The sequence below is a fragment of the Eleutherodactylus coqui genome, chromosome 1, assembly GCF_035609145.1.
Source record: "Eleutherodactylus coqui strain aEleCoq1 chromosome 1, aEleCoq1.hap1, whole genome shotgun sequence".
In the NCBI taxonomy this organism is placed as follows: domain Eukaryota; kingdom Metazoa; phylum Chordata; class Amphibia; order Anura; family Eleutherodactylidae; genus Eleutherodactylus; species Eleutherodactylus coqui.
The window spans coordinates 270,529,279-270,554,781 of NC_089837.1; the positions used below are offsets into that span (position 1 = coordinate 270,529,279).

The 25,503-nt window shown below is 43.0% G+C and overlaps 1 protein-coding gene across 6 annotated transcripts in view; it reads left to right on the forward strand.

Moving 5' to 3' along the window:
• Nucleotides 1-25,503, forward strand: part of BLTP3A (bridge-like lipid transfer protein family member 3A) — a 243,303-nt gene that overhangs the window by 26,264 nt on the left and 191,536 nt on the right. For all 6 annotated transcript variants that reach the window (XR_010793253.1, XM_066608943.1, XM_066608930.1 and 3 more), the window contains exons 2-3: nucleotides 15,109-15,271; nucleotides 17,452-17,490. Coding sequence is in view for 5 of the 6 variants with exons in the window: in XM_066608943.1 (XP_066465040.1) it covers nucleotides 15,109-15,271; nucleotides 17,452-17,490 (202 nt within the window). In the remaining variant the exon portion in view is untranslated. The remainder of the gene's footprint in view (nucleotides 1-15,108; nucleotides 15,272-17,451; nucleotides 17,491-25,503) is intronic.

The window sequence follows — 25,503 nt, forward strand, 5'->3', positions numbered from 1 at the left end:
TGGACGTACATTTGAAAAACTTTTAAGTTTTTTTTTTTTTTAACCATTTTTAGGAGACGTACAAATTTTAACATTACTTATCAACATTTTGAGGAACACTTTGTTTTCCTACACCAATTCAGGTTCATAGGTGTCAGAATGATACCCCCACAAATGACGCCATTTTAAAAACCACAACCCTTAATATATTCACTGAGGGGTGTCATGAGTATTTTGACCCCACCGTTTCCTTTTCAGGTATTTATGTTTCAGAAAGGTTTTATTGGTTTTAGATAATCAGGTTGGCAACACTGCCGCAAGTGCCCCGCGCAGGGGGATAAAACGTACTTTTGCTGGAGTGCAGAGAATTCGGTTTTGAATTAACAAAGCTAGATTGAACAAAAAACATTAAACAGGGAAAATGAATTGACTGTTACATTTATGTAGGGGGTATTCAAGATTACTCCATATTGATCACTGGTAGATAGTGTATTTCTATATCTCCATTTATTATGGCGGTTGAGGTCTCCTGAGGTGAAGGGATAAGAGGTCATTTAAATTTCAATTTCGACCCTGTTCCTCGAAATTAGTGTCAGTTCTTCATCTTGTTATAGGTTCACGGCATAGTGAAGTTTGGTTACATTGATGTAATTTAACCAGGGATTCCAGATGTTTTCAAATTGTGGGAATTTGTCTTGTCGTATAACTATTAATTTTTCGTTTAATAGGATGTTATTTATGTGGGCTATGAGGGGTTTGAATGGGGTTGTTGGTTTTCTCCAATTCTTTGCTATTACAATACGGGCTGCCATAGTGATATTTTGTAGTAGTTTAAAGGAAGCGTTGCGTATTCCTGTAGGTTTATTGCCCAATAGTAGGACGTAGGGGTTGAGTCCGGGGCTTATTCCAAGTACATTGGCAACAAGATGGGAGACTCTTCTCCAGAAAGTTCGCACAACTGGGCATGTCCACCATATGTGGTGATGTGAACCTATGTCACTACATCTGCGAAAGCATAGGTTGGAAACCTCTGGGTATGTAGCGTGTAGTCTCTCTGGTACTAGATAGGCTCTGTGTAATACTTTTAATGATGTCTCTGTTAGGGAGACTTGCCAACTGTTTTTACTTAAAGTCTCACAGCAGTGGTGCCAGCGGTCTAATGTTAGGGAAGTTTGTAGGTCTGCTTCCCATTGTGCCATGAAGGGGAGCTTGGAATCTTGTAGTGATCTGTTTAGGATGTTATAAAAGTGGGATAGGGTGCCTGGGTGTGTAGGGGTGAATTTGCATATGGCCTCCAGACCGTTCAACTCCACCTTGATCGATGACTGCATAATTGAAGACCAAAAGTGGAATACCTGGAGCATTTTCCACCATTCCTCTGGCGGAGGTCTATGGTGGTCAATGAAGGAGGATGTTGTGATAAGTTTGCCATGTATGAGAAAATCGTACAGAGATGTCAGACCATTCATCTGCCACCATGTAAATTGTGTCGTGTTCATCCCTGAAGGTGGGGGGGGAGGTGGGGGGGGGGGGAGTCTGGGTTGTGAAGTAGAGGGGTGAGAGGGGATGGGGTGGAATGAGAATCTAGTTTAAATCTTGTTTGTCTCCATAATAGGATGGAGAAAAATGAATATGGTGCAAAGTTTCTGAGGTTAGGCGGGAGGGGTGCTTTTGTCCAAAGTAGGGAGGGCCATTTACACGGGGAGAACTGGTTTTCTTCAATTGAGACCGATAGTGGGGCTTGGAGATCAGCGTAGGTAGGTGGGATTTGCGCCAGACGGGCCGCTTTGTAGTATTTCAGAATGCATGGGACCGAAAGGCCTCCATATTTTTTATGTAAGCACATGATTTGGAGATTCTGGGACGTTTATGTGCCCAGATGAAGGCAAAGATTTTTTTTTTTGGAACGCTTGTAGATCTGAGGTGGGGACAGGTATAGGAAGTGTTCTAAATAAATATAGTAGTTTTGGGAGTAGATTCATTTTTATACTGTGGATGCGTCCAATCCACGAAAGGTGTGGGCAGTCCCATCTGGCTAGGTCTAGATTTAGTTGGCGGAAAAGCGGTGTGTAGTTCCACTTATAGAGGGAGTCTAATGAGTTAGTGAGCTTAATTTGTAAATATGTTATATATTGTGTTTGGGTTTTGAATTGGAAATTTAGCTCCATTAGTTTCTGTGGGGGTGGGGGGGTGGGGGAGGGGGGGAAATGCAGTATAGAATTTCAGATTTTGACTGGTTAATTTTGAGGCCTGAGATGAGACTGAATTTGTCTAGAAGGTTTAGTAGGTTTGGTAGGGAGGTAAATGGGTTAGTTAAGGTTAGAATTAGGTCATCGGCGAATAGGCTGAGTTTGTGGTTGGTCTCTCCTGTTTGTAGTCCCATGACATTGGGGTTTTCTCGAATGGCAATGGCCAGTGGTTCCATTGCTAACGCAAATAGTGCGGGTGAAAGTGGGCATCCCTGGCGTGTGCCTCTTAGAATTTGAATTGGGGATGGGTGAGTTGATGGAATTTTAAGGTATGTGGAGAGATTGGAATAGAGTGTCGATATTACATTTAGGAACGGGCCATCGAATCCTATTTTACAAAGGACCAGGTGGAGGTAGGACCACGATAGGGAATCGAAGGCCTTTTCTCTGTCTAGTGCCAGTACTGACATGGGGGTTTTGGAAGTATTTGCGGTGTGAATAAGATTTAATATTTTTCTTACATTGTCGGGTGCTTGTCTGGCTAGGCTAAAACCCACTTGATCTTGGTGTATTAATGAAGGCAATAGTCTGTTAAGTTTGTTCGCTATTATAGAGGTAAAAAGTTTTAGGTCTAGATTAAGTAGGGAGATAGGTCTGTAGTTAGAGGGGACGGGTATGGTCTTTTCCTGGTTTAGGGATGGCAGTGATCAGGGCTTGTAAAAAGTCAGGGTGTATGTAGCCTTTATGGAGAATGTGGTTAAAAAGTCTGACAAGATGGGGTTTTAGTATCAGGGCAAATTTTTTGTAGTATAGGGATGTGAATCCATTCGGTCCTGGGGCTTTGTCCTGTTTTAGGCGTTTGATCGCCCAATCAATATCCTCCTCGTTTATATCAGAGTTGAGATCTGTCAACCCTGATTCTGTTATGTGGGGAAGTTTGAGTTGGGAGAAGAAGCTGGTAGTGTGGGTCTCCAGGGGGGCTTGCGGTTCCTTGTATAGTTTCTGGTAGTATTGTTGGAAGACCTTACATATCTTATCGGGGTTGGAGGTGAGGTGGCCATGCTCAAGTTGAATTTTATGGATTGTGTTGATAGATTGTTTTTCTCTAAGTTTCTTCGCTAGTAGCTTGTCAGGTTTATTCGCATATTGGAAGTAATTTGCTTGGGTCCAGGCGAGCGCCTTTTCTGTTTTGTGGGTCAGTATCACATTTAGTTCAAGTCTGGCATCTTGAATGGCCTTTCTCAGGTAAAGTGAGGGACGTTGGACTTATGCTATTTCTAATTTTTGGATTTTGTGTTCTAGACTAATTTGGGCTGGAGTGCTCTCTTTTTTTTGTTGTGATTGCTAAGAAGATCAGGGAGCCTCGAATCACTGGTTTGTGTGCTAGCCAGCAAATATCTGACTCTGTATCATCAGGGCTATTGTGATGAAAATATTCTTCTGGTTTTTGTTGTATGGTGGTGACTAGTGTTGGGTTGGTGAGAAGAGCTTCATTTAACCTCTATGTGTAAGGTATTCTCGTTTGGGGTGTAAATAAAAATTCAGACAGGACTGCGTCATGATCTGACCATCCATTTACTATATGACCTGAGAAGGACAATAGTGGAAGGGTCGGGGAATTGGTGAGAATCCAGTCCAATCTGTAATGGTGTTTATGGGCTGGGGAAAAGTAGGTGAAGCCTCTTTTGTGTTGATTGAATTCTCTCCAGGTGTCTGCTAGTGAGTGTAGTTGGAATGCCTCTTTTAGTCTTTTCCTCAGGTTTTTATGTCTCGAGGGGAGTACTGGAGAGGTGGAGTCGATTTTGGGGTCAAATGTAAAGTTGAAATCTCCGCACCATATAATTCTGGTGTAGTCTAGTGTTGTGAGAATATCGCAAATTGTTAGAAAAAATTCTATTGGGTTGTCGTTAGGTGCGTAGGTATTTACGATGCAAAGTTTTTCATTCTATAATTCTCCTGTCAGGATTAAATATCGCCCCTGATTGTCGTATAGAGGTTTAGTTAATTTGAAGGGGAGGGAGTTGCGTAGGAAGGTGGATATCCCCCTGCTTTTGGTAACATATCTTGTGTGGTAGTTTGTTTGATAATGCGGGTTAAAGTATTTTAGGGTTGACTTGGTCGAGAAATGGGACTCTTGTATACAGATGACATCAGGTTTGTGTTTTTCGTAATCGATAAAGGCTTTTCTACGTTGAGGCCTCGGACATTGTGACTCAGTATTCTGCACATGGTGTTCTGGGTTGGTTGGTCTGTTGATGTCAGGAGGTGGTTGGTTGGGCCTGTTCTTACATAAAGGGGCCCTAAGTTTTTTCTGGAGATTGGGATGTGTTGTTGGAGTGTGATCGTGATACCTTGTGTTGGAAAAGACAGTCAAATAAATATTACTTTTAACTTTTCTAGTAACTTTAAACAAAAAAACATTTAAGATGCGAGGAGGGTCCTCGTGGGGGACCAACCTTAATCGCATATGCCAGTCAGACAACATAATGTCCGTGGTGGCGGCGGTGATCTTATGCAATACGTACTATGGCCTAAAGTCCATAAGGGATGTAACACAATAACTAATTAAACTCTATAATTGTTGTACGGTCGGGCACGTCTTCAGTGCATTCTCCAAGGATTGGGAGATAATGCAGTGAAGGTGGTGTCCTATAGGAAGTCTTAGCTGGTTATATGTTACAGTTCTGAAGAGATTTCGGGATGTTCCTGGTTCTCCTTATGTGGCCTCTTGAGAGGGCGATGAGCGGGGCCTCTGGCGTCTGCTGTCCCAGAGCCTTGCAGGTTGCTGGGATAAGGGGGGCTGTTGTCTTGATTTGGTGAGGTCGTCCTATGGAATATTTGCCGCACGGAGTATTTCTTGTCCCTCCGATAGTGAGTGAACGATGTGTTCTTGATCTTCTATTTTAAATGACCGTATGAACGGGAAGCCCCAGCGGTATCGTAGTTGTGCTTTTTGAAGTGACAATGTGATAGGTCGTAGGCGACGTCTGCGTTTAAGGGTGGATGGGGCTAGGTCCGCGAACATCTGTACTCCTTGTTCTGTTCCTGGGAGTGGAGATACATTTCTGGCGGCCGCGAGGATCATGTCTCGGGCCTCTGGGTAATGGAGTTTAAAGATAATGTCCCTGGGTTGGTTTGGATTTCGTGGTTTGTTTAGGGCTCTGTGGATCTGGTCCAATCTGAAGAGGTTCGGGTTCGCTTGGGGTAGTAGGGCCTGGAAGATATTCAATGCTGCTTCTTTTAATGCTACAAAGCGTTCGTGTAGTCCTCTAATTTGTATATTCCCTCTTCTTGATCTGTTTTCTAGATCTTTAAGTTTTAGTTCTAATAGGTCTATTTTTTTCTTGGTTTTCTTTGATTTGGTTTTCTACCTGTATCCATTGTCTCGATGATTTCGTCTGTTTTATTTTCTATTTCGTCCACTCTTTGGCCAAGATCTTGTATTTGCTTGGAGAAGTCAGAGATGGCTTTTTGGAATAGCTGTTGTATATTCTCGTATAGGTCGTTTTATATTGATATTTATAAGGCCAAGATTACTTTGAGGGGGATTTGGTGAGGGTGGATCGTGGATTTGGGAGGCAGAGGGGTGGTTCTGGTCTTGATCTTCCATGTCTGAAGATTGTTGTGAGCGAAAGATTTCTGAGATTGTCTGCGATGGTTTATGAGGAGTAGCTGTTCTTGAATTTTTCCCGTACTTTGGCATAGTAGGTTTGTTATTATAGTAGAGAAGAACAGTTCGTTTATGAGGTTAGGTGTTGCAGCTGGAGGTTATCACGTGCCACCAGCCGGTCAGAGGTTATTACAGTGGCATATAACCTCCGAATATGCGTTCGCTGGGTTTTTGCATAATTTGTTTTATAGTATAAGCTAGGTAGGAGTTGAGTGTCCACCTATGTTTGCAGAGGTAGTGCCCCCTGTGGCGTTTGATTAAGGTAATGAATTGTGGGTTGCTTCTTAGTTGAGCAAGGGCTCATTTTTTGCGGGATGTTCTGTAGTTTCTGGTAGTACCAATTTGGAGTACATACGACTTTTTGATCGCTTTTTATTGCGTTTTTTCTGGGAGACAGGGTAACTAAAAAAGTGTATTTCTGGCGTTCTTTATTTTTTCTTTCAGACGACGTTCACTGTGCGGGAAAAATAATGCGCTACTTTGATAGATCGGACTTTTACGGACGTGGCGATACCAAATACATATTTTTAATTTATTATTTAGATTTTTTTAATAATAGATATGGCAAAAGGGGGGTGATTTAAACTTTTGCAACTTTTTTTTTTTCAATTAAAAAAAACTTTATTGATTCTTTTTTTACATTGCTTTGAAGTCCCCCTGGGGGACTTTAATATGTGATGCTTTGATCGCTCCTGCAGTATGACGTAATGCTATAGCATTACGTCATACTGCTTTTTCACAGGCAGCCTGTGAAGCCACCCCACGGGGATGGCTTCATAGGCAGTCTGTTAAGGCAGCCCTGGGGCCTTTCATTAGGCCCCCGGCTGCCATGACACCTGCACTGCTCCCCCGATCTCACCGCGGGGGGGGCCGTGCGGGACCCCCGAATTCGGGGGATTTAAATGCCGCTGTCAGAATTGACAGCGGCATTTAAATGGTTAATAGCCGCGATCGGCCGCTCGCGGCTATTGCCCGCGGGTGTCAGCTGTTATAAACAGCTGACGCCCGCACTGTATGAAGAGAGGTTGCCACGTAACCTCTCTTCATACATACCCCGGGAAGGGGTTAATTCTATGAGTCACAGCCAAAAAGAGATTAAAGTAATATTTGTAAGCAAGAACATTATCAATAGAATGAGACCATGATCAGGTTTCTAGGACAAATAGTTTTCATTTTATAGCAGAACTGTGGGATTTTTTTTTTTTTAACAAAAATGCCCTAAAATCATAACTTCAAGGATGATGAGGCACGGGTTAATGTTATCCAAATCATCTGAAACTTTGGGAACCTCATTTTCTTACCAATTGGCAACTTTAAGGAGGGTCCCCCAGAAGATATCACTAGAAAATTTTTTCCCTCCAACTACCCCACTGCACATGCGCACTGTCTCGCTGCAATAGTATATGGACACTCGCGATGAGTTAGCGTGCATCGCTGTCTTGGCAACAGCTCGGAATTCTCTGCTAGGCAGTGAACGCTGCGTCACTAGTGATGTTACGTACACTGACCTGCAGGAAAGAGAATGCAGAGAATGGACGTTGCATAACAGGAAGAAGAGGGTCCGGCCAGCTTGTGGTGAGGGGGCCCAGTGGACTGGAGGAGCCAGAAGATGAGGTAATAAGCCTGTCTGGGGAGGAGTATGTAAGTATTGTTTTTTGTTTTTTTATTATTGTTTTTTTATATTTCCTAATGACAGAACCCCTTTAATGTCACTTTAAAACCCTGAATGAAATCACTCCATGCTGCAAACACCACAGTCTGCTGCAACTAGAGTCATTTTGTAGTTGATGGAGATAAAGTTGCTCTGCTGTGCTGTTTCTACCTGATAATGTGAGGCAGTCTACCCGCTATTCTGGAGTGAATGAGTCATTGCTTTTATTTCATGGTCTGCCAGCTTGATGTAGAGGCTGATGGCCATTTTGGACTATGCCCTAGTAACAGTTAAAAACCAATCCCTGCAGACTGGGACTCTGTTTTGGAGGTTTCCCACATATCTAACAAAGTCGGAGGACTTTGTAGTTTATTGGACAGGCTTCCTGGACAACAATAAAGTTAATTCAAATGACACTCTGTTATTTTGGTCTACCTCCAAGGCGTAATGTGAGCTACATTATGGCATATATGGCACATAAATGAAAATGGGCTATGGAGCAGTTTCTGCAAATGTATGCCTCCTTGTTAGAGTGCTTCCACATTTGCGATAAAATTGCGCGACTTGAGAGTGAGTGAAAATGCAGGATTATGAAACTCTTTTATGAATTATGAAATTCTTTTCAATAGTTTCATTCACATCTGTGATGTTTTCACTCGTGCAATGTTTTTTGAGATTTGAAAATCGCAGCATGTCCTATCTTTCTGCGTTTTTGCTTTTTTTTGTCTTCTGTGTTTCACTATGGATCCTCCTTTTTTTCGCATCGCAAAGTACGAACTTGCGATTTTTGTGTGATACTTTTTTAACATTAGAAACTCCTATTATATCTTGCGAAAAACGAGCGAGAAAATCGCAAGTGGAGGTGATGTTTTTACGAGAAAAAGCAGCACTGATGCTCAGACATCTTGTAAGCAAAATAGTGTTTTGTTTTTTTTTGCTGTGATTTATCTTGCGGCGATATCGCGATCGCCAATGTGAGGGAGCCCTTAGCTTGGGTTCTCACACGCCGGATTCCCGGTGTAAATCTCGCGGTTTTGGCCGCAGCGAAAAACCGCAAGATTTCCGTTAGGAGAAGCACTGCTTCAAAACCCGCGGGTTTTGAAGCGGCCCGGCCGCTCGCTCTTCCGCTGCGGCCGGCGCTCCCATAGAGGAGAGCGCGGCCACAGTGGAGGAAGAAAAAGAATGAGCATGCTGCGGCCGGCTAATCTGCGCCGCAGTGCCGGCTTCTGCTGGCTTTGCCGCGGCGGATTCGCCGTCCCGTGTGGACGAGATTTCTGAGAAATCTTGTCCACATGGCTGGCTAATCCCGGGATTAGCTGCCGCAGGCGGATTTGCCGCGGCGAAATTCCGGACAGAATTTCCGCGGCAAATCCGCCCTGTGTGGACCCAGGCTTAGAGTTTCAACACTTGCATACTAAGAACTCCACAGACAAATTAACAATTTCTAGAATCTAAGGCACATCTTTGTCAAGGAATTGGCACACTGGGTTATTTGTTTCACTCAGAATAGGCATACCATAACATTAAGTAATGTGATAGATAGACCCTTGTTTCTTAAATTTAAGGGCTCTATAGTGTTGGGGTCTGTTCCACTGGATTGGCACATCACCAATGTGGTGCTGATTATTCAAAAAGGGGTGAAAAAGTAAACCTGGAAATTCTTACTTCTATTGTGGGTAAAATATTTGACAGATTTCTGTGAGATGCTGTCCTGGAGTACCTCAAGGAAAATGGCTGCATATCAGCATGGGTTTATGAGAGAAGGCTCCTGTCAAACCAACCTGATCAGCTTCTATGAGGAGGTAAGTTCTAGACAGGGCTGGGAAGAGTCATTGGATCTTTTGTATCTGGACTTTTCCAAAGCGTTTGATACTTTGCTGCATAAAAAGGATGGTATATAAAATGAGAATACTCGGCCTAGCGAGAATGTGTGTATGTGGGTAAATAACTAGATCAATGATAGAAAGCAGAGAGTAGTTATAATTGGTACATACTTTGATTAGGTCACCGTTACTATTAGGGTACAACAAGGGTCGGCTTTGGGCCCTATTCTTTTTAATATATTCATCAATGACCTGGTAGAAGGATTGCACAGCAAAATATCAATATTTGCAGATGATACAAAACTATGTAAAGAAATTAACACAAGAGAACACAAGGCTGTTGCAAGGTGATCTGGATAAGTTGTGGGCTTGGGCAGAAAAGTGGCAAATGAGGTATAATACTGATATAAGGTTATGCACATGGACAGGGGAAATACATGTCACCATTACATACTAAATAGGAAATCATTACATACTAAATAGGCAAAACTGATATGGAAAGAGACTTGGGGATTTTAGTTAACTGGAGCAATCAATGTGAAACAGCTGCTGCCTAGGTAAATAGAATTATGGCGTGCATCAAAAGTGGTTTTAGGGCACCTGACGAGAACATTGTTCTTTCTCATTACAAGTCACATAGAATACTGTACAGTTTTGGGCACTGGTACTCAAGAACATAGCAGAGGTTGAGTGGGTACAAAAGCGGGCAACTAAAGTAATAAATGGAATGGGTGGACTACGATACCCAGAGGGATTATCAAAATTGGGGTTATTTAGTTTAGAAAAAAGACGAATGAGAGACAACCGAACAGCTATGTATAAACTTGCTGATATACTCGTCTTCACTTAAATTAATTTGATACAGGTGTTTACGTGTTGTTCGCACAGAAAATGTTATGAAGTTAAGGTTATTTTAGAGGAACTGAGGAATAAAATACGTGTATATATATATATATATATATATATATATATATATATATATATATATAGTAGCGTTAGATTCTCCTCAGGCTGCATGTACCAATGTCCCTCTGCAGAATGTGCCACCCCTTCCATTCTCCTCATTTAGGGCCTAAAGTATTACATAGAGGTGCGATTACTTTTGCAATTGGCATTGAATAATCGAGTTGTGACCCCTTTGCTTTTCCTATTTGGGACCTAAAGAATGCTTGTGCCAAATGTCATGCTTGTACAACATCGGGAATTTATATTACATGGGGATGCCAATACTTTTGCACTTAGCATTGAATAATCAAGTTGTGACCCCCTTTACTTTTCCTATTTAGGAACTAAAGAATGGTCATGCCAAATTTCATGTTTGTACGGCATCGGGAAGTTGGATAATTAGATTAGGTACATTACATAGGGGTGCTAATACTTTTGCACTTAGCAGGGAATAATCAAATTGTGACCCCCTCCCCACCACCCCCCTCTTTACTTTTCCTATTTAGGACGCAAAGACTGGCTGTGCCAAATTTCATGTTTGTACGACACTGGAAAGTTAATGACTTAGATGAGGTACATTACATACGGGTGCCAATTATTTTGTAATTAGCATTGAATTTTTGAGTTGTGACTCATTTACTTTTCCTATTTGGGACCTAAAGAATGTTTGCGCCAAATTTCATGTTTGTGCGACTCCGGGAAGTTAGATAATTAGATTAAGTTCATTACATAGGGTTGCCAATACTTTTGAACTTGGCATTGAATAATTGAGTTGTGACCCCTTTACTTTTCCTATTTAGGACCTAAAGAATGGTGAGTCAGTCAGTCAGTCAGTGAGGGCTTTCATGATAGATATTATATAGATATAACAGGGCACCATTTAGAAATCACTCCCATGACCTAAGGGCTGTGGCTGCAATAAGGGGACATCCTCTGCATCTAGAGGAAAGAAACTTTTAACACCAACATAGAAGGGGGTTCTTTACTGTGAGAGCAGTGAGACTATTGAATTTTCTGCCTGAGGATGTGGCGATGGCAAATTCGATAAGAGTTCAAGACGGGCCTGGACTACTTCCTTGAGCTTTACAATACTATATATTATAGTCATCAATAACTTCAGATGGGTTGTTGATCCAGGCATTGTTACGATTTCCAGATTGGAGTCTGTAAGGAATTTGTTTTCCCTTAAATGTGAAATTTTGGCTTCTACCTCATTGTTTTGGTTGTCCTTCCTCTGGATCAACATTGGGGGGTTATAGGCTGAACTGGATGGGCATGACTTCTTTCGACCTCACATGCTATGTTACATTTGGTGTATGCGGCCATTAAACCTTGATAGACACGTCAGGGGTTGCTTCTGGTTATACTCACAAAGAGAATTCCCCTGCATATGCATATTTAAAATGACAACAAAACCTGATGTTAAAGGGGTTGTCCCGCGGCAGCAAGTGGGTCTATACACTTCTGTATGGCCATATTAATGCACTTTGTAATGTACATTGTGCATTAATTATGAGCCATACAGAAGTTATCAAAAGTTAATCACTTACCTGCTCCGTTGCTGGCGTCCTCGTCTCCATGGTTGCCGTCTAATTTTCGCCGTCTAATGGCCAAATTAGACGCGCTTGCGCAGTCCGGGTCTTCTGCTTTTCTCAATGGGGCTCCGTGTAGCTCCGTGTAGCTCCGCCCCGTCACGTGCCGATTCCAGCCAATCAGGAGGCTGGAATCGGCAATGGACCGCACAGAAGCCCTGCGGTCCACCGAGGGAGAAGATGCCGGCGGCCATCTTCACCGGGTAAGTAAGAAGTCACCGGAGCGCGGGGATTCAGGTAAGCGCTGTCCGGTGATCTTTTTTAACCCCTGCATCGGGGTTGTCTCGCGCTGAACGGGGGGGGGGGGTTGAAAAAAAAAAAAAACCCGTTTCGGCGCGGGACAACCTCTTTAACATGGGCTTGCACGCACACGAGGAAAAACAACACCTTTTCTTCCTGCATCATGAAATCAAATGAATGATTAATTCCAAATATTTTATTGATCATGGTATTATTTGAAAGCTGAGATTCCATAATAAAATGTCCACAATGCACTAAGAAGTCCCGCTTAGATCCTTGGTATAGAAAATTGTAATAGAGTTTGTATAGTCAAGGTATGTCTGTGCAAATGCTATTGATGATCTATCCTCAGAATAGGTCATCAATAGTTGAATAGTGAGGATCCTATGCTTGGGACTGCTCTGCTCCTTTATCTCTATTACATGCTGATCACCGGATTGCTTGGGGTCCTGAAATCTGGACTCACACAAGCCAAATATTGGCTTATCCCAAGAATGGTCTATCTTTCGAAAATTCCCTAGAAATGTTAACTTTAAAGTTGCTTGCACATGGGTGAGAACCACACAGTTTTCAGCAGCATAGCTTGGATAGGTGAAAGATATACCAGTATTTTCAGTGGGCTTCACCTGTCCAAGTGGCCAAAAACGACATTGCAAAATTGTGGCAATTTGTAGTAAAACCATGTGTACGCTTTGGTACCAACTGCTCTGGGTACGGACTGCCTCAGCAAAGGAAGTGTTTGTCTCAGTCAAACTTTAAATTGGTAAAATGAACAATTGTGTTTCACTGGGGATCTAAATAAAGGTAAAGTTGACAATTATCACCATTTCACACATTGCTTGTGGATCTAAAGAAAAGGTTTGTAACTGGTTGATTTCTATTTGGATGCCCAGTGAAGCGCAACAATTGTTCATTTTATTTACTAACTTTGGAGAGATTGGGCTTTTTTTTTCATATTGTTTGCTGTGTTTAGGTGTTTAGGGTTGGAGGCAGTGGTGAGCGACTTTTGTACTTAGTTTGTCTAAGAATTATCTTAGGTGTGGTACTGGAAAGAAGGAACATGTGTTCTATAAGACACTTAGGAAAAACAGTGTAAAAATACATGCTCTTTAGACCTCCTTCACAGGGGCGACACGGCATCGCCACGAGAATCGCAGTGATATCACACCGCTGGCCCATGCGATATCGCTGGATCTTCTCGCGGCAATACCATAACTCTGTAGCAGCACATGCGAGGATTTCCGGGGGGGGGGGGGGGGGGTTGAAATATAAGCCACACTCTTAAAGTAAGCCCTAACCGCAGAAAAAAAAAGTATACTTCTAGAAGCGCTGTCTGGGGCTCAGCTACAGCTTCTTCCTGGTCCTCCATGTTAATTCACGTGCTGCACACAGGCTATGCATGTGGACCTGTCCATATCAGGGACGAGAAATAGGATGTATCACTGTAAAGCCTATATGTAAATCAGACAGGTGTCCGTGCGCTGTCCAGTTCAAGTTGTTCAAGTTGCCAGAGGCCTAACAGGCAGTGTAAATTTTGCCAGACTTAGGCCTCCTGCACACGGGCGGAAATTCCATGGCCGGATTTCCTGCAGAATTTCCGCCCGTGGAAGCTGCCATAGGATTGCATTAGCAAACGCAATCCTAGGCAGACGGCCGCGATTTGAAATCTCACACGGCAAACAAATCGCAGAGCCCCGCACAGTAATCTCACTCCCCGGCCGCCGGCTACGGTCTGCGCATGCGCCGGCTGCCCGGCAGCCAACACCTCAAACAGCCGGAGCCACGGAAGCAGGTGAGTACGTGCTGGTCCCTGCAGGGGCGCAGGACGTGTCCTGCTGCGAGAATTCTCGTAGCCGGATCTGACCCGGCCGTCTGCATGCGGCCTTAGGCCTCATGTCCACGGGAAAATTCGGGACCGCACAGATTCTCTATACAGAATCCTGCAGCAGGTCCCTCCTTTCCTGCAGATATGAGGCCAGAAAATCCCATATATTCACCTGTCCGGATGCTGCGGATCTGCCCTACGTCGCGACCGGGTCTTCTTTCTTTGGCCTGGCGGATGTTCCGCGCACATTTTTATTTTTTGAATACCTGCTTTCTTGCGATCCTGCGGCACAGCACAATACCAGCTGCGGATGTGCCGCGGGAGCGGACGGCTCCTATAGACTTCAGTGGAAGCCACACACAAAGATGGAGCACGCTGCCGGTGTTTTCCCCGCACGTGTGATCCGCGTGTCAGGGAAAAATTACATCCGCAGATATTTTAATTACCTGCGGGTGTCCAATGCATCCCTGTGGGCACGAATCATGCGTGCGGGTCACCCATGCGGATTTGAAAATTCCAATTTGCCCGTGGACATGAGGCCTTAACATGTGCCTGATTAACACACTGACTCTGCTGAATGATAGATCTTTAGACTGTCTAATTTTATTCCCCCTTATGCCAAGAAAAAGTGTATCAAAAATTTTTGCACACAATATTGCATTTCGGCCATGCTCTGTTTTGACAAAGCCACACCTCTTTGCCAAACGAGTCGTAGAAAGTGTCTGTCTTAAAACACTTGATAAATATGGTGGTGCAAACCATGTTTTCTGGCATATTTGCAGTAGTAAATCTGCCCCATTGTTTACTTTCTCCATCGTCCCTGCAACTTTTATTCTGCGCATGTGCGGCTATTGGCAATCTAGGCCTGTTAATTGCAGTCTTCATGAAGTTTGGCTCCTGGAGGTTCCCATAGTTTGTTACAAATGCACTGAGGAGAGGATACTGAGGCGAAGTAACACAGCTGCCTCTGGTTCCAGGATATCTGCATTCTTATTTTTCATTGTTCTGACTGATTCCACAAGTCAAGTTTTATTGGATTATATTGTTAATGGATGTTCAGCAGGTTTCACAGTATGATTCACTTATTGTTTGCCATGCTTGATGAAATGGTAAAGTTTATTAAATCTCTTTAAACCTTCTTAAAGTATATTTTAATAAATGTTACACTTGTGCATGCTTCCTTTCTTTCTGAAGATTCACCAAGAACTTGTCACCAGAGCAAATAAATTTGAGCACCCTCCGGGGTGAGGGGCAGTTGACAGACTTGCAGCTGGATGAAGAGGCATTGCAGAACATGCTTGATTTGCCAACATGGCTTGCTATCAAACGTGTCTACTGTAACCGTGCTGCAATTCGGGTAAGTAAGACCTTGACTATTTCCTGATGTAAGTAGAAAATTGTAATGTAGTTGCTGTCATGTTTATTTAAATGAGCACTAAACGTAGAAAATGCATAAAATATATAAATTTTCCAACCTTCCTTGGTGTGTTCACATGATCTTTATCTGTCAGATCTACATCAATTTTTTTATTTTCCCACATAAATCTGACAGTTTAACCCTTTCCAATCCAATTTGTATCCTGGTTTTCCTAGGGGGCTTACTCTTTTTCTGCTGTTATACAATGGCACTATATGCTGGCTACAGCCAATACAGCATGAGGTGACACGTTGGATAGGCTCCGACAGCAGAGAGGCTGGCAATATACAATAAGAGAACCCCGACGGATGTCTTCCAACATCAGAGCTGTATAGCCTTAAATCATAATGTTTTAGACGTCAAACAGTGGATTGGAAAGTGTTAATTTGCGGCAGAACTTCCAGGCTGAGCTGTGGTCTTTAATGTTGATTTGCATGCATGGGGCACATTTGTGTGTGGCCACCTGGCATTTCAATGCCAAAAATTAACATGCTACTAATGTTTATTTGCAAAACCGATTACATAATCTGCATGTACTAAAATGGTGCAGATTTTTCAGTGGATTCCACACCCAAATCTATTTACTGGGGTTGTATCAGCATTAAAATCTATTACAGAACTCTAAACAGATTAAATTGCCAGATCAATATCGGAAAAATCTCATGGGTTCCTTCACACATGAGATGTTTTGTAGCATACTACAAAATGACACACAAACCTCGCAGGTCCAGTGATATGCCCGCGACACGCTAGGTTTTGTAGCCCATGTTTCCCTATGGAGCCTTCCTCTCTGTTGCACCGCACGAAAACGCGGTTTGCATGCGATGCAACTTTGACAGTAGGAAATGCTACTGTCAAAGCTATAATCTAAGCCCTAACTGCCTGAAAAAAGAAAAAAAAAACACATACAATCACCTCTCCCGCGCTGTCAGCCTGGCCGCATCTTCTCCCCGGGTCCCAGCACTGATTTTCTTCTTCTCTTTTGGCCGGGGATTTTTCAATCCCTGTCCAGAAGATGAATAAGAAGATCAGTGCCAGACCTGGGGAGAAGATGCACCGGCGCCCCCAAAACAGCGCGGAAGAGGTGATGTATGGTTTTTTTGTTTTTTTTTTCTCCTTTAGTTACAGCTTATTTTTGGGGTAGGGCTTATATTTCAAGCCCCCCCCCCCCCCCCGAAAATCCTCGCATGCGATGCTACAAAGTCGCGCGCTTTTGTACAGCCACATGCGACTTTGTAGCGCTACAAAATTGAAATATCCCTGCCTTCTGGAAGCGCTGGCTGTGATTGGCTGACAGTCAATCACAGCCAGTGCTCGGTGAATGGCTGTGATTGGTTCAGTCACAGCCATTCATTGAGCACTGGCTGTGATTGGCTAAGTGTCAGCCAATCACAGCCAGCGCTTCCAGGAGACAGGGATTTTTGAATAACCGGCCAAAAGAGAAGATGATCAGTGCCGGTAACCGGGGAGAAGATGCGGTCGGACTGACAGCGCGTCAAATGTGATGTATGTGTAATTTTTTTTTTTTTGCAGTTAGGGCTTGGAGTATAGCTTTGGCAGTAGCATTTGCTACTGTCAAAGTTGCATCGCACCGCACGATGCAACAGAGAGGAAGACTCCATAAGGAAACATGGGCTACAAAACCTCACGAGTCGGGGGCATATCGCCCAGGAGGTTTTTGTGTCAGGTTGTTGCATGCTACAAAACATCGCATGTGTGAAGGAACCCATAGGAAACCATGGGCTTCTCATACATGTGATTTGTAGCCTTGTAGCAACGCTACTAAATTGCGTGATTTTGTCACCTGTGTGAAGAAGGCCCAAGATCAATGGCTGTTAATGTACTACAGGGACAATTTGAGTCCACTAGAATGGGAATTGCTTGTGCAAAATTGCTTTCCGTTGTTGCTCATACAGTCGGGTCCCCGAGCGGCAGAAGAAGCCTCTCTATGATAGTCATATTCCCTTCAAAACATAAGGACATGGGTTTTCTTCCGAAGATAATCACATTAAATTCTGATGCACTGCTGTACTTGCTATGCCATAATTACAACCTTCTTCTTGCTATACAACCCTGTAACTTAGATATTTTCCCTAATAATGTTATATTATGTCTGCCAGATACAATGGACAAAGCTGAAAACGCATCCAATTTGTTTGGTAAGTGACTTGTGAATGTGTCCTTATTGTCAGTTTGTTTTGAACACCCTGCAGTAAGGTTATTTTCCACTTTGTCAATCATGAGGCACAACTGGAAGATGTTCCCTAACCTCTGTAGAGACAAGAAGACAGAATTTTAAAGGTCCCTCGCACCCAGCCCAGTGTTCTTCCTTTCCCTAAGAGGACATAGGCAGCTGTGGACAAGTCAGGGAGAAGATGCCTCGCAGTTGGGCTTGATCAGGGGTCCAAGGCCTTTCCCGCACTCTGTGGTCAGCATGTCCAGTAGGTTTCCCTAGCCGGCTCCTCTTTCTTTGGCAATCTGGGATCCCCGCTAGCATCCTCTCTGAAGATTTGTATCACCACAGTGTCTCCTGCTCTTTCGGCATACAGTATGATCATGATTCCATGGCATTAGCATAGCGTCCTGCTCATTCTGCACATTTGCAAGCCAGTCTGATGTCCAACATGGGGATAGGGAACTCAGATTACACGGATGGCCTTAAAAATCTTATTACACAATCTAGGTGCTCTCCCCAAGGGCAAACTATACCTTTCCCGACCTACGTCTACAGGCCTCTCAATAGCCAAGGCAACTGCACACTGATGAGGGGCAATTGCCTCGAAACAGCTGTCTATGTATGTTTGGCTTTGGCTCATAATTCTCAGTCCTGGTTACAAGGCTTATTAAAAGATCTGACAAACTTGGTGCTGTAGAGGCATTTTTCCATCTTCCCATTTGCAAAGTGTTTTCTATTCCCCTGTACTATTGATTTATGAAAAAATTAAACAGGGCTGTGTCGGAGTCATGGCCGCAAGTCTTTAGGGGCGTAGAATACAAAACACATGATGGGTATTGCCTAAATAAAATATCTTGTCAGAATAGGTTGGAAATTTTTATTTTTGAAATTTCATTTCTTAATTCTAAACAAACTTGCACATCTTCCAAAGTAAGTGGATGTACACTGGGTCTGTGATGGGGCATTTGCATGAAGGGTTCTCGGACAATATAAGTGCTGTATCCTTCACTTGCCATCAGGGAGGCACCAGACACCCTGACCTGCAAGACGTGGTGCAATTTGAGCAGTACATGTTAACGGCTTCCACAATATATTTGCATAGTAACATAGTTCGTAAGGCCGAATGAAGACAATGTCCATCTAGTCCAGCCTGTTTATCCTCCTGTGTTGTTGATCCAGAGGAAGGCAAAAATCCCCAAGAGCAGAAGCCAATTATCCCTTTTGGGGAAAAAATTCCTTCCCGACTCCCTAATGGCAATCAGACTATTCCCTGGATCAACCCCTAATAGTTCCTACCTGCCTGTATACCCGGGGTAACAATTAACCTAAGATTTATATCCTGTAATATCCTTCCGCTCCAGAAAAACATCTAGTCCCCTTTTAAACTCCTCTATGGATTTTGCCATCACCACATCCTCAGGCAAAGAGTTCCACAGTCTCACTGCTCTTACAGTAAAGAACCCCTTTATATGTTGGTGATGAAACCTGCTTTCCTCTAAACGTAGCGGATGCTCTCTTGTTACCGTCGCAGTCCTGGGTATAAACAGATCATGGGAGAGATCCTTGTATTGTCCCATCATGTATTTATACATAGTTATTTGATCACCGCTTAGCCGTCTTTTTTTCTAGAGTAAATAATCCCAATTTGGATAACCTCTCTGGGTATTCCAGTCCCTTCATTCCATGTATTAGTTTAGTTGCTCTTCTTTGAACCCCCTCCAATACTGTAATATCTTTCCTGAGCACCGGTGACCAGAACTGTGCGCAGTATTCCATGTGGGGCCTGACTAGTGCCTTATATAATGGAAGGATAATGTTCTCGTCCTTCGCCCCTATACCTCTTTTAATGCACCCCAAGACCTTATTAGCCTTTGCAGCAGCTGACTGGCATTGGTTACTCCAGTTTAGTCTATAATCCACTGGTACCCCCAGGTCTTTTTCCATCTCCCTTTTTCTAGCAGTATACCATTTAGAGTATATTGGTGACATCCGTTTCTCCTGCCCATGTGCATAACCTTACATTTTTCAACATTGAACTTCATTTGCCATTTTTCTGCCCAAGCCCCGAGCTTATCTAGGTCTGTTTGTAGCCGTACATTGTCCTCCGTTGCATTGATTATATTGTATAATTTTGTGTAATTTGCAAATATTTTATATTTTACCTCTATCAAGTCGTTGATAAATATATTGAACAGAATGGGGCCTAATACTGAACCCTGTGGCACCCCACTAGCTACTGTGGCCCAATCAGAGTACAAACCATTTATCACCACCCTCTGCTTTCTATCATTGAGCCAATTCTTTACCCAATTACACACGTTTTCACCCAATCCGAGCTGTCTCATTTTGTATATTAGCCTATTATGTGGCACGGTATCAAATGCTTTAGAGAAGTCCATATATACGAGATCAATAGATTCTCCCTGGTCCAGCCTAGAGCTTACTTCATCGTAGAAACTGATCAAATTTGTCTGACATGACCGACCCTTCATGAACCCATGCTGGTGAGCAGTTATTCCCTTGTTCTCCTTGAGGTACTCGTCGATGGCGTCTCTCAGAAACCCCTCGAAAATTTTTCCCATTACTGAAGTGAGACTTACCGGCCTGTAGTTACCAGGCTCACTTTTGCTCCCATTTTTGTAAATTGGAACCACGTTGGCAATGCGCCAATCGAATGGTACAATCCCGGTTTTGATAGTATCCAGAAATATTAGATATAGCGGCCTAGCTATCTCATCACTTCGTTCCCTCAGTACCCTCGGGTGTATTCCATCTGGGCCCGACGATTTATCGATTTTAATCTTCTTTAATCGGTTCCGCACTTCCTCCTTCCATACCTAACTTCCTCCTGCGTTAGGTATGACCTATTTTGTGAGGGGTTCATTTTATTCCCCTGCATCTCGTGTGGCATTTCCTTTTCGTTTGTGAATACGCTTGAAAAGAAACTATTTAATAGGTTTGCCTTCCCTCCATCATCTTCAATGATTTCTCCTGCATTATTTGTTAAAAGGCCAGTGCTCTCGGTGCAAATCCTTTTGCTGTTAATATAGTTGAAAAATAGTTTTGGGTTGTTTTTGCTGTCTTTGGCAATCAGTCTTTCTGCCTCCTCCTTGGCAATTTTGATCCTATCTTTGCATATTTTGTTTTTTTCCCTGTACGATTTTAGCGCTTCTTTGCTGCCTTCTTGCTTTAGTAGTTTGAACGCTTTTTTTTTTTTCGTTTATTGCCCCTCTTAATGTCTTGTCGAGCCACATTGGTTTCCTTTTAGTTAAGATTCTTTTACTTTTAAAGGGAATGAACTGCTCACATGAGGTGATTAGGATCCTTTTAAACTTTTCCCATTTATCCTCTGTACTGTTATTTTTGAGGATGTTGTCCCAATTAATGTTATCGATAGTAGCTCTGAGCTGATCAAATTTTGCTTTACTAAAGTTTAGTTTGTTTGTCGCTCCCTGATAAGGCTTCTTATTGAATGACAGCTGGAAGTTGATTATATTGTGGTCACTGTTCCCCAAGTGCCCCACAACCTGTACCCCCTTTATTCGGTCCAGTTTGTTAGTTAGTACTAGGTCCAGAATGGCCCTCCCTCTCGTTGATTCCTGCACGAGTTGGTTAAGGTAATTATCTTTAATTGCTCTCAAGAACTTATCACCCCTGTGAGATTTGCAGGTTTCGTTTTCCCATATTATATCTGGATAATTAAAGTCCCCCATGATAATTACTTTGTTGCAGTTTGACACCTCTTCTATCTGCTTTAGTAGTAAGTTTTCAATGTCTTCTGTTGCTTTTGGTGGTCTATAGAAAACCCCTATCAGGATTTTGTTATTTTTTTTCTCCCTGTATTTCTACCCACAGAGATTCCACCTGATCATCTCCTACTCCTATATCTTCCCGTAGTCTCGGCTTTAAGTACGATTTAACGTACAGACATACCCCTCCCCCTTACTGGTTCCTACGGTCTCTTCTGAAGAGATTGTACCCCTGTAAATTCGCCGCCCAATCACACTTATCATCAAGCCATGTTTCCGTTATTCCGACTATACCATAATTTGCATCAGTCATTCTTGCTTCACGTTCACCCACTTTACCGATCAGACTTCTTGCATTCGTGGTCATACAATTTATATAGTTTTTTTTGTTCTCTTAAATTCATTTTTGTTGCTATTCGTACTACTGGCTGATCTAACAGTTCTAACTGTACTAACCCCATCCCCTGCTCGACCCCCCCCCCCCCCACTCCCTTTGCTTAGACCCAGGTCGCTAGCTACACTGGCTACCCCACTATTTCTCATTTTGCCCTCTCCCCCCCCCAGTCCCTAGTTTAAACACTCCTCCAGCCTTCTAGCCATCTTCTCCTCCAGCACAGCTGCACCCTCCCCATTAAGATGCAGCCCGTCCCTACGGTAGAGCCTGTAGCCAACAGCAAAGTCAGCCCAGTTCTCCAGGAACCCAAACCCCTCCTTCTTACACCAACTTCGGAGCCACTTGTTTACCTCCCTAAGATCCTGCTGCCTGTCTAGTGTGGCTTTAGGTGCAGGTAGTATTTTCGAGAAAACTACCCTGGAGGTCCTCGCCCTGAGCTTGGATCCTAAGTCCCTGAAATTATTTTTGAGGGCCCTCCATTGACCTCTAATTTGTTCATTAGTGCCAACGTGCACCATGACCGCTGGATCCTCACCAGCCCCTCCCAGTAATCTGTCAATCCGATCCACGATGTTTCGAACTCGAGCGCCAGGAAGACAACACACTGTTCGACGATCCCGGTCTTTAGGGCAGATTGCCCTATCTGTCTCCCTTATAATTGAGTCCCCCACCACTAGAACCTTTGTAGCCTGCCCTGCACTCCCTGTCCTCGTCTGACTGGAGCAGTCATCTCCCTGGCGTTCAGAGGGCATGTCATGCTGCAGCGATGCTGGCTCTGTATTGGCAGCCCCCTCATCTGCCAACGTTGCAGACGTGTTGGGTTGTGCCAGTTCAGGACTAGCCTTCCTGGTTCTCTTCCCTCTACCCCTTCCCTCTACCCCACCTCCTATCTGTCACCCAGCTTACTGCCTGCTCCCCCTGCTCTTCCGTACCACCATCCGCCCCCGCCTCTACCCCAGCGAGTGTCTGCTCAGTGAGCACCAAACTGCTTTCCATGATGTCAATGGCTCTCAGAGTTGCCAATTTAGATCCAGGATTTGGGCTTCTAAATGTGCGACATGCACGCATCTTGCACAACAGTATGCACCCTCGATCGGCTGATCAAGGACCGCATACATTGCACAAGTAGCACACTGGACGACATTGCCAGGCATGAGGCTCATCCTAATGGGGATCTACAATTAAATTACGGAACTAGCGAAGATAGACTTGCTCACACTTGTTTTTTTTCAATATGATCATGAGCCAGTGGGAATCTTCCTCAGAAAGATCTATTCGTGACCAGAAAAAATATATAATGCCCAGTTTTCTTTTCTCTAAACCCAAGGAACAATCCTGTAAGCCTATGCAATCAATATAGAAGTCCGGCAGCATTGATTGTAGATAAAAATTATATCAAACTAGAGATGAGCGAGCATACTCGGTAAGGCGATCAACTCGAGAAAGCATCGCCTTTTTCGAGTAACTGCTGTCTCGTCCCTGACGATTCGGAAGGGCCGATTCCCTGCGACCCCCCCCCCCCCCCCCTAATTTTCAGGGACGAGCCAGCAGTTACTCGAAAAAGGCGAAGCTCTCAAGTAAATCGCCCTACCGAGTATGCTCGCTCATCGCCATATCAAACCTTTATTGTTCCATATTTAAAAAGATGAACGGGCAACGTTTCAACCTTAAAGGTCTTTTTCAAGTGTGATCACCCATATACACTCCAACATTAAATACAAAAAACATATGACATCCAGCAAGTGGGCATCAATTATCCGCCCATCGCATAATTACATACAGACATATAACAGGTGTAACATGAATTACTTTCATATCAAGGTGCCAGGATCCTTGTTCCAGACCTCTCCCTCCTCCTGCAGCGTCCAGCTGAAGGTTTTGCACCTGTGCGAGGGTACACATATCCCTGTGGGATCCCAGTGGGAACGCACCTGCATGTAAATAGAGCATGCGCAGTATCAGCACTGTTTAAGATGGCATACAATATCCTGCGCATGGGCAAGAGCCCTAGTTCCCGTGAGTATTTCGCAATATACACTAATGGCAAGGGCTGCGGTGGCAATTGCGCATTCTCAATGCCCATAGTGGAAATAACACATATCGCAATGGAGAGAAAGCCTGCAGAATCGCACAGCATGGATTTATACTAACATTTAGTTAATCAAGATAACAATTAAGATGGTTTTAAATGTGTGTCAATTAAATATTCATATAAATCAATTAATAATCAATCAATAACGGGCAGCCAAATTCCTAAAAACTTGGTGACGAACTGGGGAAAAGCTATATAGAATCAAAATGTGTGTGTGTGTGTGTGTGTGTGTGTATTATAATATAATTTTTAAAACTGTAAATACCAGTTTAGAATTAATAAGGATAAATATGCAATAAATAATTTAAAAATCTTGATAGTATATTAAAATATGTAAAAAATTATTAAATAACCAATGCATCTAATCACAATATAAATATATATATCATGAAAGACCAACCAGGTGATTCAATTTAATTGTTATAATTTAATAATATCACAGAACACAGTTCATAATTAATAATACGTTGCTTATAGAAAAACCTATCAACATTGCAAAATATAGATAATATATCTACTTTCAGAGGCGGACCCCTTTTCATAATTTGGGAGGAATTAGAAACCGGAACACAGAAAATATAACACCTGTAACCAAACAAAGACCATAAATTTAAAATCATAATAAAATGGCTTCATATCAGAGATGTAAAGCGGAAACTTAGAATTTTGACACAATCAGATAGATGGCATGTAGTGATAGACAATATTCAAGCCATTAGGTGCTAGTGTATTCAGCGTGTATATCCACCTAAGTTCGTTCTTTTTTAACATTGCTACTTGGTCACCACCCCTAGGTGGTAATGGTACATCATCTATAACTCGATAGCGTAACTGATTGATTGTGTGCTTCTGGTCTAAGAAATGTTTCCGAATCGGTAAATCTTTATTCTGTACGAATTGTACTTTTATGCTTGGTGATGCGTGAGCGAACTTCAATTATCGTTTCACCGACATATGCAGAACCGCATGGACAGGTAATTTAGACTACAAACGACGATGCACAGGAATATCTCTTCTTAATTTTTTATTTTTCAACCATTGACGGATGACAAAAGGTGTCCGCTTTATCATATTTCCGCAGCACGAGCAACAACAACAAGGAAAATTGCCTAACGTCTCAGATGTTTTCTCTTCCTTAAAAAATGAGATTTCACCAATTTGTCACGTAAATTATATGACCGAATTTTTATCTACCATCAATGCTGGTGGATGCCTATATTGATTGCTTATACTTTGGGGTGCTTTTTGAGTTCACTGACCCCAGTACGGCTGTGCATGTTTTTCCTCCCCATCCTATTTGGACTTTATTTTTTCAGTGAGTGCTGCTGGATCCCACACCTAAATCCTGTAAGCCTAGACAACTTATTTTAGGCCTTGAAAATGGACTTGCCCTATGCCTTCCATCTTCTGCCCTTTATTCCTCTAGTTCTGAAGGAGAGTCAAGAGAGCAGGACCATGGTGATCTTGATTGTCCCCTCGTGGAACAAAAGAGTGATTCCATCTTCTTCATTCATCTTCCATTCATTGAGGATCTTGTCTGCGAGTCAGTGCAGTGTTAGAAAATCAAGATGTTGAGACTGGTGGCTTGGATTCTGAGAAGTCAAGACTCTCAAATCAAGGGCTTTTAGAAAAGGCAATAGCTACTCTTTTGAAAAGCCAAAAGAATGTAATTTCTTCTACTGTATTTATGCCAAAATTTGAAAGACGCTTTCTTGGTGCAGGGGCATACTGAAAGGCTCAGGGGCCCGAGTGCATCTCCAG